A 17,185-nucleotide genomic window follows, 5' to 3' on the forward strand; every position below is an offset into this window, starting at 1 on the left:
GGTGGGTCCTGCTGTGGGTACTGTTGGCTGGTGGGTACTGCTGGCTGGTACTGCTGGCGGGTACTGCCGAGTGCTGTGGGTACTGCAGGCTGGTGGGTACTGCTGGCTGGTACTGCTAGCTGGTGGGTACTGTTGGCTGGCGGGTACTACTGGGGGTACTGCTGACTGGTGGGTACTGCTGGCTGGTGGGTACTGCTGTGGTAATGAACTGGAAGGAGGGATGGCGCATAGCAATATTGTGGGACTAATACCTCTGGATGAAGCACAATCAGTACATATTTACATATAGTTACATAGTAGGTGAGGTTGAATAAAGACAACAGTCCATCCAGTTCAACCTGTGTAGGTATGTGTGGCTGTAATCATCTCACATAGCCCTGAATGTTCTGATCCCCGAGATGTACGTCTAATACAGGAAGTCTTTTCAAAGCCACCATACTACCCGCAGAAACCACCTCTTGTGGTAGAGAATTTCACAATCTTGTAGCCCTAACAGTAAAGAACCCCTCACGTTGCCTGAAGTTAAAACGCTTCTCCTCTAATCACATTGTATGCCCCCGAGTCCTCATGCAATCCCTTCGACTGAACAGCTTTTTTTCTAAGCTGAGATCCCCATTGAGATATTTAAAAATTGCTATCATGTCCCCCCTCAGGCGTCTCTTCTCCAGGGAGAATAAATCAAGCGATTGCAGACGCTCTTCATAATTAAGGTCCTCCAATCCCCTAATTAGTTTAGTTGTCCTTCTCTGGACTCTCTCCAGCTCCAACACATCCCTCCTGAGGACTGAAAAACTGATAAACTGATTTAATTTAACACCTCGACACCCACAAAGTGTATATTTACATTTTTAGGTACAGTTCACTGTAATGTGATGACGCTACACTGGTGCGCTCTGCTAGTCCCGATACCAATCTGTCACAAAAAAGCTGTAGATCCCAAATCTCAGCACAGTTCCTGAGTATGTGATCACTATGATATCCAATCATTATCATAAGAGGTTTGTTTATAAACAAATCTTTCCCAGTATCTTCTCTCTATGCATAGGCTGCACACAGAAATCAAGGCAGTACATTATGAAGCAGTGAATGTGACATTCATCAAACATTCACTGCAGGTGTATCTTCCAGGCACATGTGTTTTAAATTACACGAATTGATTCACTTGCAATGAATGTTACATCCACTGCTTTATAACTACCCCCACAGTGTTAGAAGAAAGTATTACAATGTTTTAAAAAATTAAATGTGAAATGTTAAAACCTGTTGTGACGGTACTCAAGTCACTGGGAGTGAAAGACAGATACTTTTAATGGTTTGGATTGCTTCAAATGGGTTCTGTGTTTACTTATGATAATGTGCATTGAACTTCAATGTCAGAGACAGGCTCTCCCCATTGTTTGTGTATTGAGGTGAGACGTGTATTCTGTTAAGCCTGTCTGTTCCACTGTTAAATGTTAATGAACTCACATATTGTTCTGTCCAGATGGCTAGATAATTAGTTCAGGTTAATTCTATTTCTGTATACAATTTCATCTGCATATGATAATGTAATCAGGCAACCCCTGACCTGTGTGTGGTAATCTGATCAGGAGGGGGATGTGCTCATGTGTGTATAAAGTGAGTATGAAACTGTTCAATAAAAGGAGAAGATTCAAGTACAAGCTAAGTTGTCGGCTAACTTTGTATGGGGGTGGCTGGAAAATCTGATATCTATGGTCACAACTGGGAGGAAGCTGTATACTGACAGAAGCCCACAAGTACAGTGTGGGTTGCGATTCCGTTACACCTGTCATGCATAAAAAAAAATATATATGTAAATCAAGTTGCGCTAATGTGATCTATGGAGGTATAAAGTCCACAAAGTCCCAATATTGATGACAGATGGAAAGTATCCTGGGTAAGATCCTGAACCCGACTCCCTTAAGAGTGTACGCTTACCAGATTAAGGAAAAAATGAAGCGGATATGCTTAATCTTGTCACTTTGATAGAAGATCCAGGCCCGTGTGAGCAGTGAACTCGGAGGTCATTGGATCATGTAAAAAATACAAACAAACGCAATAGCGTAAAACCCAACAACTAATATAGTATCACCTTGAGTGTGACTTAAAGTAGAGATTGGGAAACGTGTAAAAAGCTGCCACCAAGATAGCTGAGTAAAACGAAGAATTGAGGGGTAAATACCCCTACCAAAACAGATGCAGGATAAGGTGCAAAAAATGATCCAGTTGGAGTTGCCTCTTACCAGACAAAAGCAGGTTCCGGTGTGCGCTGGTGTAATCTGTTGTGCAGCGAGAGCCAATTGAAGAGTCCGGGCTAGAGCTCAGCGAGGATTTGTCCCAGAATTCATGGTTGGACCCTGACTATTGATTTCCATACAAGCTTGACTGAGTCTAATATCTGGTAAGAGGCAACCCCTACTGGTGCTTTTCTGGCATTGCATCCTGTGTCACTTGGATTGATTTCTACACACTTGCTTTAACTTGTATTTGGTAAGAGGCTGATCTAGCTGGTGATGGTCCAAGCACATATCTTCAATACTGTTATCTTTCACTTGGGCTTATAAGTTAATTTTGTCTGGTAAGAGGCAACTCCAACTGGATCATTTTTTGCACCTTATCCTGCATCTGTTTTGGTAGGGGTATTTACCCCTCAATTTTTCGTTTTACTCAGCTATCTTGGTGGCAGCTTTTTACACGTTTCCCAATCTCTACTTTAAGTCACACTCAAGGTGATACTATATTAGTTGTTGGGTTTTACGCTATTGCGTTTGTTTGTATTTTTTACATGATCCAATGACCTCCGAGTTCACTGCTCACACGGGCCTGGATCTTCTATCAAAGTGACAAGATTAAGCATATCCGCTTCATTTTTTCCTTAATCTGGTAAGCGTACACTCTTAAGGGAGTCGGGTTCAGGATCTTACCCAAGATACTTTCCATCTGTCATCAATATTGGGACTTTGTGGACTTTATACCTCCATAGATCACATTAGCGCAACTTGATTTACATATTTCTTTAGGGTGTGGTCACACTTGAAGTTGCTGCTTGTTTGTTTTATTCCTTTAGCGCGGTTAATTCCCCATTTTTACTACATAAAAAAATATATACCTGGGGTCACAAACAGGAACAAAACACTAGTTAAAGCAGAACTTAACCCAAAAGTAGAAGTTCTGTTTTTTCTGCCTCCTACCCCCTTCTCTCCTACTGAGCTCATGCATGTGCAGTGGGAAGCTGAATGTGAAGCTGCAAGGAGATACAGCAGTCTTCCCAAAGCAAACATGCCGATGACAGTAAAGACCTGGCCTGGGTGAGGATGGTGCTGGATCCCTGGACTGGTAGTTGTCCTTTTTATTAAAGTCAGAAGCTACAGTATTTGTAGCTGCTGACTTTGAATTTTTTTTTTTTTTTGGGTGGATAAAGATCTTCTTTACACACCTTATGTAGTAGAATGTGGAATGTATACCATAACAAGAGAATACATAACACAAAGTCGTGTATATAATGGATGGCACAATGTACAGAGTTGAGTGATATGGAGTATATGGTATGGAGCTATAAAGTACAGGTAAAGCTCAGTGTAGTGGCTTGCAGTAAATTATGTACAACACAATGTTCAGAATGAAGAGTATATAATGCACAATATCCTGAGTTGAGTAGTATGAAGTGAAAAATCTGTTGAGGGCCCCCTGGATTCTGGCTGGCTCCAGGGGGCTATCTGATTGGACCTGCCCTTTGACCAGATCCTTACTAGCTTTCTGGGATAAACTAAATGTGACAGGTCTCTATGCTCCCCAGATATCTCCTCTGGTACCCCTGGGAGGGTATCCTTGGTTTCCGGCAGGGGAAGAACAAGGTTTTTTGGTGCCTGGGGCTCCGACAGAAAGATTGCTTGTGCTAAATTTGCCCCACCCTAATACCTCTCCCTTTGCAACCTCGAGACACTTTTAAATAGCAGATTTTCTACACAAATTGCACCCCTTCTATGGTCTTTTGATACCCTTGCTTCTTTTGAATCCTTCTGTATTAACCTCCCGGATCGTAAACCTCTACTATCCCAAATGTACAGGTTAGTGTTGGGCTTGCAGTCCTCAACAGTCCCGTATTATATTAAAGAATGGGAAAAATATTTGGGTCAGTGGCTTACCCCTTCTCAAGGTTAGAGGATATTTAAATTTACGCGTTCTACCTCTGTTAGTTCACATATCCAAGAGTCTTTATATAAATGTATTACCAGGTGGTACAGAACACCATCATGTCTAGCCCAAATGTTTCCAATAGCGGATTCCAGGTGCTGGAGAGGTTGTGGACAACGGGGCACCTTTCCCGATTTGTGGTAGTCTTGTCCCAAGATCAGGAACTTCTGGGAGGCCATCGCCCCGTGGATCAGAAAGACGACCTTACAACCCATAGAAAGCTCCCCCCTTCACTTTCTCTTCCACAGGGTGCCATCCTCCTTAAAATTATATAAAAGGAGTGTTACTCCCCACTTGCTCAATGCAGCCAAATCCCTGATTCCCAGGTATTGGAATGTTTTTTTTGTCCTTGACCGACTCTCATTACTTTTTAATAATACTGAAGATATGTAGACAAAGCAACAGAAGCGTGATTATATCTGAAATATTTCAGGTCTGCCCAAATAAACTGGCATCCCGGTGCTATCAGCCTCGCTCCGGTCTATTATCCCCCTGTTCTCTCTCGCCCGTGTTGACGTTGGTGTGGGAATGGTTGGAAGTCCTCAGTGACTTCCTTATTATGTTCTACACTAGACCTGTAATTTTTTCTTGTTTCCTTATTTGGCGATAGATTGATTTTGTTACATCAATTCCTGTTATATGAGCCTGTCAATTCACTTGGTATGTTTGACCCTTTTTTTTTTATTCTGTATTTTCATTACTCCTTGTATAATTCAGAATAAAAATGTTGATTATTAAAAAAAAAGTAGCCTCTCATGCATGGGAACTGCAAGGTATCTGAGTTGTTACATTTTTAAGGTGTCCATAGCTCAAAAACTGGAGTCAAACCTTTGCATTTTAAAATGTACTTTGATACTGTTATGTGTGTTAAAAAGCATGCAAAACACACAAAAATGCACATTTATAAGCCAATAAGTTTGTTAACGAGAAAAGATGCACAAATTAAAATGCACATGCTTTAATGCAGAAGTGTCACTTGAACTTACCAGGTACCAGGGGTGGACTTAGGTCGTAACGTCATAGACATACTTTGCTGTAGCATGCCCTAGCGCTACTTTTACTCTGTGTATACACTAAAAATTCAGTAAAACATGCTTTAAAGTGCACTAGATAGCAGCATTTTATAACATAACAGTGTTTATGCAGCCTTGTGGCTGAGTATATCACATATGATAGTCCCCAGAGCCTCCTGTATCTGCCTTCATTGGGGAGGATTTTTTTATATCCCACTTTCTCATGTATGGAATTCCCTATTTTTGCACCAGTCACAACACTCAATTTATGAATTCAATCAAAACAGATACAAGTCACTAATGGTGTACCACAAGGCTCTGTGCTAGGTCCTGATCTATTTAATCTAATTTATACATGATACAACTAAAGTTGTGGTGGGTAAGTTGTGTATTTTAGCTGAAGACATGATGGCGTGCAATAGAGTTGATTTTCCTGGATGTGTCTGTAACATGGAATATGATTTGGCATTGCTGGAAGATTGTAAAATAATGTTCCTAGGGAAAAATAATCCCTTGATAGAGTACAATATTGGGGATACAGTGTTGCCAAGCACTGCATAGGAAAAGATTTGAGGGCACTTATTTCAAATAATTGCAAAATGAGCAAAGAGTGTGACCATGCAGAGGGAAAAGCAGGTGGCATAATGAATGCATCACTAGAGGGCTCACTAGCAGGAGGAAAGAGGTTCTGACTCCCCTATATAGATCTTTATTGAGACCTCATTTTAGAATACTGTGTCCAGTTCTCAAGACCTCACTTACAAAAAGATACTGATAAGATAGAAGGAGCCCAGAGATGGGCAACAAAAATAGTAAAAGGTCTGAGGGGGCAAACATATCAAGAGAGACTTCAGAAACCTAAAGTGGTTGTAAAGGTAAAGAAATACTACTGCCAGCCCATCTGTTCTATCAATCCATCCTAAATTGTGTACATGTTTGTATAAAATGATGCCTGTAAATACCTTACGCCCCTTAAATGCCTGCTTGCATTGTCAGTGTGAACTAGGCCTTACAAACAAACAAAGAAAGGGCGCACCGGCCTAGCCCATTATCCTCAATAAAGCTTTATTAATTACAGATATAAAATGTCTACTCACAAACAAGTGATGTAAACCAGCATGTCTCAGATTTAAACGATGGAGTCCATAGTTATAGAGTCCACAGTCTTTGTTGGAATAACGGCTAACGCTTTCGAGGCTTAGCCTCTTCATCAGAGCCAGTGACTCACTTGTTTGTGAGTAGACATTTTATATCTGTAATTAATAAAGCTTTATTGAGGATAATGCGTTAGACCGGTGCACCCTTTCTGTTTGTTTGTTTGCAGTGATTTGTTGACCACCCCGGTCATAGAGGGCAGCAAGGCCTAGCCATTGGGGATGCCAAGTATGAGTCCCGTGATAGGAGTTGTCTGGGAGCCTTGTATCTGAGCGCAGGAGTAGGGTGCTAAGCATCACAAATTTCTTTTGGAGCGTGAACTAGGCCTTAGACTGCCTCTTACACTGTTTTGTTCTTTTTTCTGAATATAATGATTTTTTTTCTCTACTATGTATATAGACTATCAATTTCCTTTGTCTTTACTTAATTCTATAATGCTTCCCTCTACTCCTATACACTTAGTCCCCCTTCACTACGAATTTTTCCTTCTATTTAGGGGTACACATTGCTACACCATTGCTACAATAAACAGCGCTGATCAAAGATCATGAGTACTGTTAAGAAAGTCACTGTGTGTGTGTGTGTGTGTGTGGGAGGGGGGGGGGGGGGTACAGCGGTTTGACTCTCTAGCATGCTGTTCACACACAGTATTTTAACCAATGCTGTAGCAAAAAGCCAAACAAATAAACATACAGTCACAGTGCATATATAGTATAGTAAATAATATGGAAGCTTTGGGCTTTTAAGCATATAGGAGTAACGTTTGTTATGTCTGGGCCCTTCTAAAGGTAATTGCATTGCAAAACTTTCAGCAGTTATATGATATGTCCACTAGATGGTGCAGCTACATTATATATCAACTCCTTTGGCGTTAATAGAAAGTTGCTCACTGCTAGCTTTTTGTTGTTACAGAAGTCGGCCATTCAAATGTCAACAATTGTTTTTCAAGTGTTTTTCTTCAAATATACTCATTTACTTTTTCAGCTCTGGAGGAGATCCAAGGGGCCCATTGACACCAGGTGTGTTGAAACTATGCTGGACAGCCTTGCCAAGTGCAGTCCCAATGCAAGGCAAGACAAAAAGCCTTGTTCCCTATCAGGGCAGTTCACATCACTGCAACTACTACTTTTTTCAGAGCAGGTTATTGTGATGCAATGCACTGTTCTGCAGCCAATATAACTTATTGGCTGACAATTCAAATAGGTTCTAACAAAAAAAAGGGGGTTTGGTACTATTCCTCCCTGTGCACACCAGCTGCCATGTGTTCAGCCCCTGCTGGTGTCTAAAAGGCACCACAAATAGGAATCATCTAGCAAAGGGTAATGTGGGGGTACAGCACTAAAAGCTAGATGTAGACGTCTATAATAACAGTAAATGTACTAATCTATTCTGGAAAAAGGGCACATTTGGGCAACAGCATGGTCAGTATGAGGAGAGGGTAGTGTTAAACTAGCTAGCAGGTTTAAATGGACTTGACTTTTCAGCTAACACTTTTTAAGCAGTTACAGCAAACAGTGTTTTTAATTTGGTCTAAATGAATAAAAGCTGACACTTGCAAGCACCCCTGTCAGTGTTAAAGCTGAATTCAGCTCCTTCATAAAAAAAATGAAGGCACACTATGAGTTAGGTCCAGCGAAGTGCATGACACTTCCTGGGCTTAGCTCTATTATTTATATCTGACAGATTTATAGTACTCCCAGAAGACAGCTATTGCTATAGTTCTGGGAGAGCAAAGCTAAACCTTCTGAGCTCTGCATCTTGACCAAGAGATTCGCTGCAGTTTCAATGCCTGACCCCTTCCTCTTCCTGTCCATTCACAGACGCCTTGGTATTATGTGACACATTTAAAAAATACCAAGGCTTCTGTGAATGGGCTGCAGGGAGGAAAGGCAGGCATAGCAGCTCTGTGCACTTCTCTCCTCTCAGATACCAGAGTGTCTCTCCAGCAGAGCAATAAACCTGTCAAATGTAAATAATAGAGATGAGCCTGGGAGATGTCATGCAGCTCTTAGGATATAACTCATAATGTGCCTTCACTTTTTATAAAGTGACTGAATTCCTAGAATTCAACTTTAAGTGGTTTGTCTTACCACTCTAACTGCCACTTTTGTAGGACAGTTCAGTCTGCTGAAAACGAGCAGGCTTACTGGCCAGATCAACAGGTGAAAATAAAGGGAAAAAGCCTAAAAAGAAAACAAATGCAGTCACCACAGTTAAGAATTAGTATGCAGCAATATAAAAATGTTTTGTTTAATACCGCTTTAAGAATTAACTGATGTTGATACTGGATTTCAGTTAATCACAGACTGCATTTACAGTAACAAATACATTTTTTAACCACTTTACCGCTGAGTACCGTAGTACTACTGCGGCAAAGTGGCTCGTTATCGTCTGACGACGTAGACCTACGTCGCCAGACTCCTCCCCCTGTAGGCGGCGCTCGCGCGCCGCCGGAGGCGCGCTCCCGCTGTTTTCATTCACAGCGGGAGTCGGGCCAGGGGAGGAGCAGCGGCGATCGCCGCTGCTCTGCCCCGATCGTCAGGGAATCCAGTTTGGAGATCCGCCCGCCTGTGTAAACAGAGCGGGCGGATCTCCTAAGTGACAGGGAGTGACAGATCGGAGTGTTCAGCATAGCTGAACATCCGATCTGTCCCTGGCTCACTCAGTCACCTCCCCCCCCCCACACGTTAGTAAGCACCAGGCATACATTAACCCCTCCCTCTCCAATAAAATTAACCCCTTTCCTGCCAGTGTCATTTTTACAGTAACAGTGCATATTTATAGCACTGATTGCTGCAGTAATGTCACTGGTACCCCCAAAAGTGTCAAAAATGTCAGTCAAGGGTCCGATCTGTCCACCGCAATGTCGCAGTCCTGCAAAAAAAAATCGCAGATCGCCGCCATTACGCGTTAAAAAAAAAACACCAAAAATTACAGAAATCTTTCCCATAGTTAGTAAACGCAATAACTTTTGCGCAAACTAATCAAAATACGCTTATTGTGATTTTTTTTACCAAACATGGGTAGCAGAAAACAAATTGGCCAAAAAAATTTAAAAAAAAAATTGGTTTTTACATCTTTTTTGGGGGGGATTTCATATAAAAAAAATTTAAAAATATTGTTATTTTTTCAAAATAAACGCTATTTTTTTGTTTATAGCGCAAAAAGTAAAAATCGCACAGGTGATCAAATACCACCAAAAGAAAGCTCTGTTTGTGGGAAAAAAAAGAACGTAAATTTCGTTTGGGTACGGCGTTGCATGACCGCGCAATTGTCAGTTAAAGTCGCACAGTGCCGAATCGCAAAAAGTGGCCCAGACGTAAGACAGCAAAATGCTCTAGTGGTAAAGTGGTTAAATCAGCAGTGCTTTGTTGACTGGAGCACTAAACAGAGAGCATATTGGACCACTAAAAACCTGAACTGCTGTCATGCCAAAGCCAATCACTAGATTGATAAATCACTAGATAGATAAAACAGGCAAAATGGTCTACTGAAATTACTATTTAAAGTGCCTCTGGATTTGTAGAGTAAAAACAATACTGTGAATGAGGAAGATATAGGAATTAGGCACTTCAGGAGACTAGTATCCCAAGGGATTTGGCAGGTTGGAATTTTTCCATCTCTGAAAGTTAAGCATGTGCTCCTGGCGGTAAAGGATGTGCATGTTGGGGCATGGAAGGATCATCTAAGAGTTTGATAGTTTGTTTGCAAATGATCTTAGTATGGTCAGAAGAGAAGGTGTAATGAAGAAATCTGAACACAGAGACTAATAGAGTTTAGTTACCTGGTTTAAAATTGGACTCTTCCTTAAAATTACTCTGTATTCTTCAGTGCCACGGAAAGCTCGTAAAACACTTCCTGACACATACACAAAGAAATACAGTATTGTTACTTTTACAGAGAGGAATACTTTACTATCATAAACCATTATTTCCCTCCTTTGTCACATACTGCTTACTAGATCTAAATGTATACTTTAAAAAGGTAATGAATAAACCCTGATTGTTTTTTTTTTTTAAACCATTTTTAGGTAAAAATGGTAAACAAAAAGAATAAACATGACGTATATTATCATGTTGTAGTCTTGTACATTTAGATCATACTCAAGCTTCTTATAGATAAGAACAAGTAGGATGATGCCTACATATCTTTAAAGACTTAGCAGCATTTGCTAGCTGTTAAGTGATTCCTAAAATGCTAGTGGCTATAAGGTTGAATGTAGGCCAAAACTTTATTTCAACAACAGACCGCCTTTATATCTCAAACCTAGCAAACTCAGTGACAGCTATATTCCAAGTAACAGATTTAAAACAGCTAGTAAAGTAAAAAGGCTATACATCTCAAGCTGTTGATTTCAGTGTTTGGTAGTTTCTAGTAAAATTCATGCAAATTGCTATGTCTCACAGAAAATCCAGTAGGGAAATCTTACAGGTACCATGGCAGCCTGAATACAACAAGCAGCAGTGGAGATTCCTCTAACAGTGCTGCATGAATAGGGGAATAGGTTGATTTTCTCTCCTTGAGCCATGTATGGCTACCTTACACCCATGCTGACCCTTTAAGGGGTTCTGAATGACAGGGCAGAGGCGGATTGCCTGATCAGTGAGCGCACTCCCAGCACACAACAGAGGTGCACTATGGACTCATATGTGTGGAATGTGGGTGTTGAGGCCCAACTGCACATATGAGTTAGCCAATCAGGAAGTGGTTAGGAACACAATCTGCTTTCATTATACTTTATCTCTGCACATAACATTATCTCAATAGCATGGAAATCCTAAATGAAGGAAGTCTTCAGTTCTCCAATTCTGGAGCTTTGGCATGCATTCACACGTTTAGCTTCTAATAGAGGTGCCCCATCAGATAGTGAGGGGGGGGGGCATGCCAGGGTCCCAAAGTTGGCGAAGTCAAGTCTGATGATGAGTATTTATTGATTTCTGTGCCACAAAGAAATAAAAAGGTACAAGCAAGCGCCTTGCATTCATGGATAGGGATCAGCCAAAGTGAAAGTTTTAACCTCCCTAAAAATTGCAGCAACAACTGGGAGATTTTGGCACAACCTCAACATTTTGGTGAAAAGCATATGAGTCAACAGTGAAGGCTGAATAATGTGATTTTTAAATTGTCCCTGAGATTTAGGGGGATTTCTGTTAACTAGTTCAGTTCTTTGGACATGCTATGTACAGTACATCCAAAGAGTGAAAGGATAAGCACAAGCTGATGGCTGCAATAGCTCTGTTTCTTCTGCTGGCTGCTGGCAGTAAAGTAAAAGTAATCTGGCTGCTGAATAAAAATAAAGTAAAAAGAAAAAGTAAAAAGAAAAAAAATTATAAAAAAGTAAAAAAAAAAAAAAATAATTGTAGCCCCCACAGCCCTGCACACACCCGCAAATGCAAACATGGCCCATAGTGCACACATGTATGTAAACTGAGATCGCACCACACATATAAGTTATTGCCTCAAATGTTGAAGTTAGAGCAATAATTTTAGCACCATAGATTATAGTTACCTCTAAACTGATGAGCTGTAAAGGCTTTTAAATGTAGCCTATGGAGATTTTTGGGTACCATAGTTTTCACGATATGACAGGCGCATGCAATTTATGTGTTTGGTATCTATTTACTTGATGTAACCTCATCTTTTATATTTTACCAGAAAATTTGGCATTATATAGTTTGTGTTTGAACTAAAATTAATTTTATTATATTTTTTTCCTTAAAGTATTTATTTAAAAAGCAGTTGCACAAATGTTTTATTATACAGGTCCTCTACTTTCAGAAAATATACAATGTTCTGGGGATTTTAAAGCAGTAGTAAACCACAAAAACATTAATGTCATAATGTGCTAGTATCACATACCAGCACATTATTAAAGACTTACCTGAGAACGAAGCCCTCTAGTGGCGCGCTGTCACCCACTGACAGGGCTTCCAACTTCACCCAGTCTTCCTTCCAGGGTTCGTGGGCTGCGGCTGCTTGACTGGCCGAGCCACTATGACAATGACATCACTCCCATGCTTGCACAAGGGAGACATGGCTTCAGCACAGCTCTCTCTATGAACATTATGACATCACCGGCACTGCTAAAGTACATAACTCCTAAACGGTGCATGTGTAGGACATATTTACTGTACCTATAGGTAAGCCTTATTATAGGTTTACCTGTAGGGTATAAATAAAAAAATGCCTTTACTACCATTTTAAGTAATTTTATAGCCAAAGATGCATATTTCTACATGTGTGCAAACAGTGAAAAAACTGCTCTAGTGCCGAAGTAGTTTAACAATCCTGGACCCGTGCCAAAAAAAGACCCCTTAATAGACTTATTATTTTACTTTTTATTACAGGAAGAATTGAGAGCCACTACTTATTCAAAATTTCACAGACTGTCCTAATCTTCTTAATACTTTCCACACAGGGACAGTGTTATCCAATAAAACTTTTGACAGCGTGTAATATAAATGCCACAAAAAAATAAATCAACGACTAGGCAGCAGGATTTCCATTCATTTGCTGATTGATCTTGAAGTGGAGACAGAGCCACAGTCATAAAATGACTACATTTAAGTTGTCCAGTAAATAATTGCAAAACTTAGTTTATTATCCCACACAAAAATCAAATGTTCTGTATTATAACTGAATAATCAGCTCTTTCAAATGTCCCCTGTGTATTTGTCCAAATACAATAAAGATAAAGCTGTCTGGCAAATAGAATGGCGGGATTTGCAAGTGTATGATCATTTTTATATATAATGTTAAAGAATACCTAAAGACAAAACTTTTTATTTTTTAGATTTGCAGAGAGTGGTAAGGGGTCAGAACGGTCAAGTTTTTTTTATTGTCTTTGTCCCCATTACCCTAAAAAAAAAAAAAACAGATCCTGTTCCCTTAAATCATGAAAAACAACACAGTGCTTGTGCTGTGTAATTTGGCCCCCTCTATCACCTAAAAAATCTGGCTGATCCTGCCTGGCTATACACGCCCCCCTGTAAACTGACCACGGTTAATCAGGGCTGCTGAGCCCTGACACCGTGGTCAGTTTATGTACCTCCATCATCCGCAGCCCTGCTCTGTCTTTCTCTGTCCTCTCCCCCATCCTCTCCCCCCCTCCCCTCCCAGCCCTGCCTGTCTGCTCTGTGTCAGTGCCCGCCCCCTCCCCTCCTGCTGCTATTATAACTACAATAAAAACATCCCATCCCCTCTGTAACATAACATTATGTGCCCCTGTGTTATATAAAAAATATGCCAGTCTGTACCTATATCAGAGCGTTCCCCGCAATCACGTGACTCCTCGGCTCTCCTCTCCAGCTGCGTCAGCAGGAGTGCTCGGTCCAACCCGCTATAGCTTTCAGCCTGGGGAGAGGAGGGAGCCGAGGAGTCACGTGAGTGCTGGGAGACGCTCTAATATAGGTAAGGATCAACATATTTTTTATATAACACAGACATAGAGGCACATAACGTTATGTTACAGAGGGGATAGGATGTTTTTGTTGTGTTGACTTAACCACTTTAAGGAGATTTTCTGTTTCTTTTTGTCCTTATAATCAATGTCACCGGGAATGAAAATGAGGGTGAATTCAAAATTTTGAGTTGCCACCAGAACAGGAATAGAGGGGATATCTTCCAATCAGGACACTTGTTCCTGTGACAACTAAGATTGGTTATCACACAGTGGAAAGATATCCTATCACTTATGACTTCCTTACTTGTGATCATAAAAAATAAATACATATTTACAATAATCCATCTGGCCATAATGCAGTATTTTCCTGATTCATGCTTTTATGAATGTAGATCATTTAACCTGGAGAGAAAAAAGCCTAGTAACATTCTATTTGCCAGCTTTCACTCAGAACAAATGTACATGCAGTTACACAAAATGAATAACTCTGCACATCTTTTATAAATATGCCCCTGAGTGTTCTAAGTTAATGTAGGTCAATGCAAGACAACATTTTTTCTTTGCTTTGAATATAGTGTGGATACAATGAACCATTGTCAGATTTATGTTGCTACATTTGTATCAATATTTGATTATTTCTGCCTATAGTTGGTTAATTTACTACATGTAGACAGCTATATCTGCTGATTGGGCTGTACTGTTTTTCTCTCAGTGCAAATTAATTATTTTGCATAGACCAAGGGTCACCAAACTATGGCCAAGAGGCCACATCCTGATTTTATATTCGGCCCTATAGCTGGGACCAGTTTCGTATCCTCAGTATGCACAGATTGAGGCTACAGGTCAGTATAGGCTGCCTAGCACAGGTTCCCCCTCACTGAGTTGTCATGAACCCCATTGTTGAATGGTAGAAACTGCCTCCATCCAGACCTGTTCTGTCTTCCAGTTCCCACCCTGCTGCTACAGTTATGCTATAAGTTTTACAGTGGTAATGGAGAACACGAATAGGCACCCTAATGGGGACTCTGAGGTAAGGGGGGTCTCTTATGAGGACCCTGATGTAAATGGGGGACTCTGATGGGGATCCAGATGTAAGGGTGTTCTGATGGGGTCTCTAAAGTAAAGGGGAACTCATTCATTTATAAAACTGATTTTTTTTTTTTTTTTGGCCCAAAATATATTTGTAAAATATTTGATGTAGCCCTTTGAAATGAAAAGTCTGGAGACCCCTAGACTAACTTAAAACAGCAGGTTTGGCTTTCATTTGTTTAATTGTGCAAGAGAACCTTTTCAATTAATATAAAACATAACTCTGTGTGTAACTTACTTATTTACAGAAAGCCAAAGAACGTGGGGCAGTAGTTGTAAAAGAGCCATGGATTGAAGAAGATCAAGGTGGCAAAGTGAAATACGCTGTTTTACAAACTGTACGTTTTGACTCTCATTGAAGGGTTAATTGAATTATCATTTCTCTTCTGACACTAGAGATTATTGAAAGCTGCTATTTGTTTCCCTTATCCCCGGAGGCCCTGTTTTGTCCAGTGATTAAACTCTTTCTCTTTGATCTTTGGCTTCTCTCTGATGAGCTAGTTTTCCCTTCTGACAGTCACTGGGAGGGGGGGACTTCATTTCACTTCCTAGGCTATTTGCCTGCAGCAAATTCTTTCTAGGAGAACTAATAGACCTTGTAGAATGCACAACATGCTACTATTTAACTATTTTTTTCTTTTGCAGTATGGAGATACTACACATACCCTTGTTGAGTACCTGGGGCCGTATCAAGGTTTATTCCTCCCGGGTTTTAAAGAGCCACTGTTTAGAGATCCGGTGCTCGCTTCTTTGTAAGTTCATACTGATAATAGGTACACTTATAATAAATTATAAAAAATTATAAAAATAGCTTTATTAAAATAGACTGATCAAGCACTGCGTTTTTTTTTTTTGAATAGAGTGGAGAGGGATTAGAACACCTGTCAATTCACCTGTGCCCCCTTTGAGAGATTCCCATTTGTCCTGTTTAACCACTTGCTGACCAGCTGCCATGTATTTACTGCGGCAAAGTGGCGCTATTGCACGAAACAACGTACCTGTAAGTTGTTTTGTTCAATGGCCACTAGATGGCGCCATTGTGCCGCCTGAGGCGCGGTTGCACTATGATTGGCTAGCAGGGATGTCCGCCAGCCACCCACAATCATCCCCGGGAGAGGCAGAATGGTGATCTGCCTATGTAAACAAGGCAAATTGCCATTCTGCAAGGGGACAAGATGGAGATGATCGACGCCATTACTAGTAAAAAAATAAAATAAAAATTCCATAAAAATATTGCATCGTTTATAGACGCTATAACTTTTGTGCAAACCAATCAATATACACTTATTGCGACTTTTTTTTTTTTTACCAAAAACATGTAGCAGAATGCATATCCTAAATTGATGAAAAATTAGATTAAAAAAATAAATAAATATTTGCCGTTTTATAGCAGAAAGTGAATATATATATATATATATATATATATATATATATATATATATTTCAAAATTGTTGTTTTTTTTTTGTTTATAGTGCAAAAAATAAAACCCGCAGAGGTGATCAAATACCACCAAAAGAAAGCTCAATTTGTGGGGAAAAAAAAGACATACATTTTATTTGGGTACTGCGTCGCACAACTGTGAAATTGTCAGGTAAAATAACGCAGTGCCGTATCACAAATAAAACTGGCCTGGTCATTAAGGGGGTAAAACCTTCCGGTCCAGAAGTGGTTAACGTTATCACAGAAAGTGAAAGTAAAAGACAGTCAAATTTTGGGTTGAATCCAGAACAGTAATAGAAAGGAAATCCTCAGATGGAGACACTAGTTCTCTGGTGATCCTGAGATTCCCTCACTTTGGAAGTGAAGGGAAACCTCCCCTATCTATCCAAAAATAAATAAATAAAAAGATTTGACTTTAGTTTTATATTAAAGTGGAAATTAACTCAAAAAGTGAGGATATGCTATCACAGGAAGAACATATTGAAATGAAAGTCTTCGTGGTAGTAAATGAAGTCTAAGGAGTACCCTGAAAGATTTACCTTTTAGTTTTAAATTTTTCCTGAAAATTATCTTTTTACTTCTTTTGCTGTATATCTGCAGTGCAAGATCACCTATGGCACAGTGCCTCTTACTGCTAGTCTCCCATATTTAGAGTCAGATGTCATGAGTGTTCTTTCTGCTCACTGTTCTCTTGCTGGAGAGAAAGCTGTACCTGAGGACCTGAGTTGCAAGGAGATCACTGTTTCTTCTTCCTTTCATCTCTTCTGCTTTTTAAATATTCCTCCACCAGTCATCAGATTACTAATAATCAGGTAGCAGGTCTGAAGTGAGAAATTAAAGTAATTGTAAAGTCTTGTTTTTTTTTGTTTTTTTTAAATAAACATGTTATGA

The 17,185-nt window shown here is 40.1% G+C and overlaps 1 protein-coding gene across 1 annotated transcript in view; it reads left to right on the forward strand.

The window, feature by feature from the left end:
- LOC309545738 (4-hydroxyphenylpyruvate dioxygenase) overlaps positions 1–17,185 on the forward strand; it is a 75,392-nt gene that overhangs the window by 34,645 nt on the left and 23,562 nt on the right. The window contains exons 7-8 of the mRNA XM_082245082.1: positions 15,102–15,191; positions 15,499–15,605. Of these exons, the coding sequence (XP_082101208.1) occupies positions 15,102–15,191; positions 15,499–15,605 (197 nt within the window). The remainder of the gene's footprint in view (positions 1–15,101; positions 15,192–15,498; positions 15,606–17,185) is intronic.

Source organism: Pelophylax lessonae, assembly GCF_965119305.1.
Source record: "Pelophylax lessonae genome assembly, chromosome: 2".
NCBI lineage: Eukaryota > Metazoa > Chordata > Amphibia > Anura > Ranidae > Pelophylax > Pelophylax lessonae.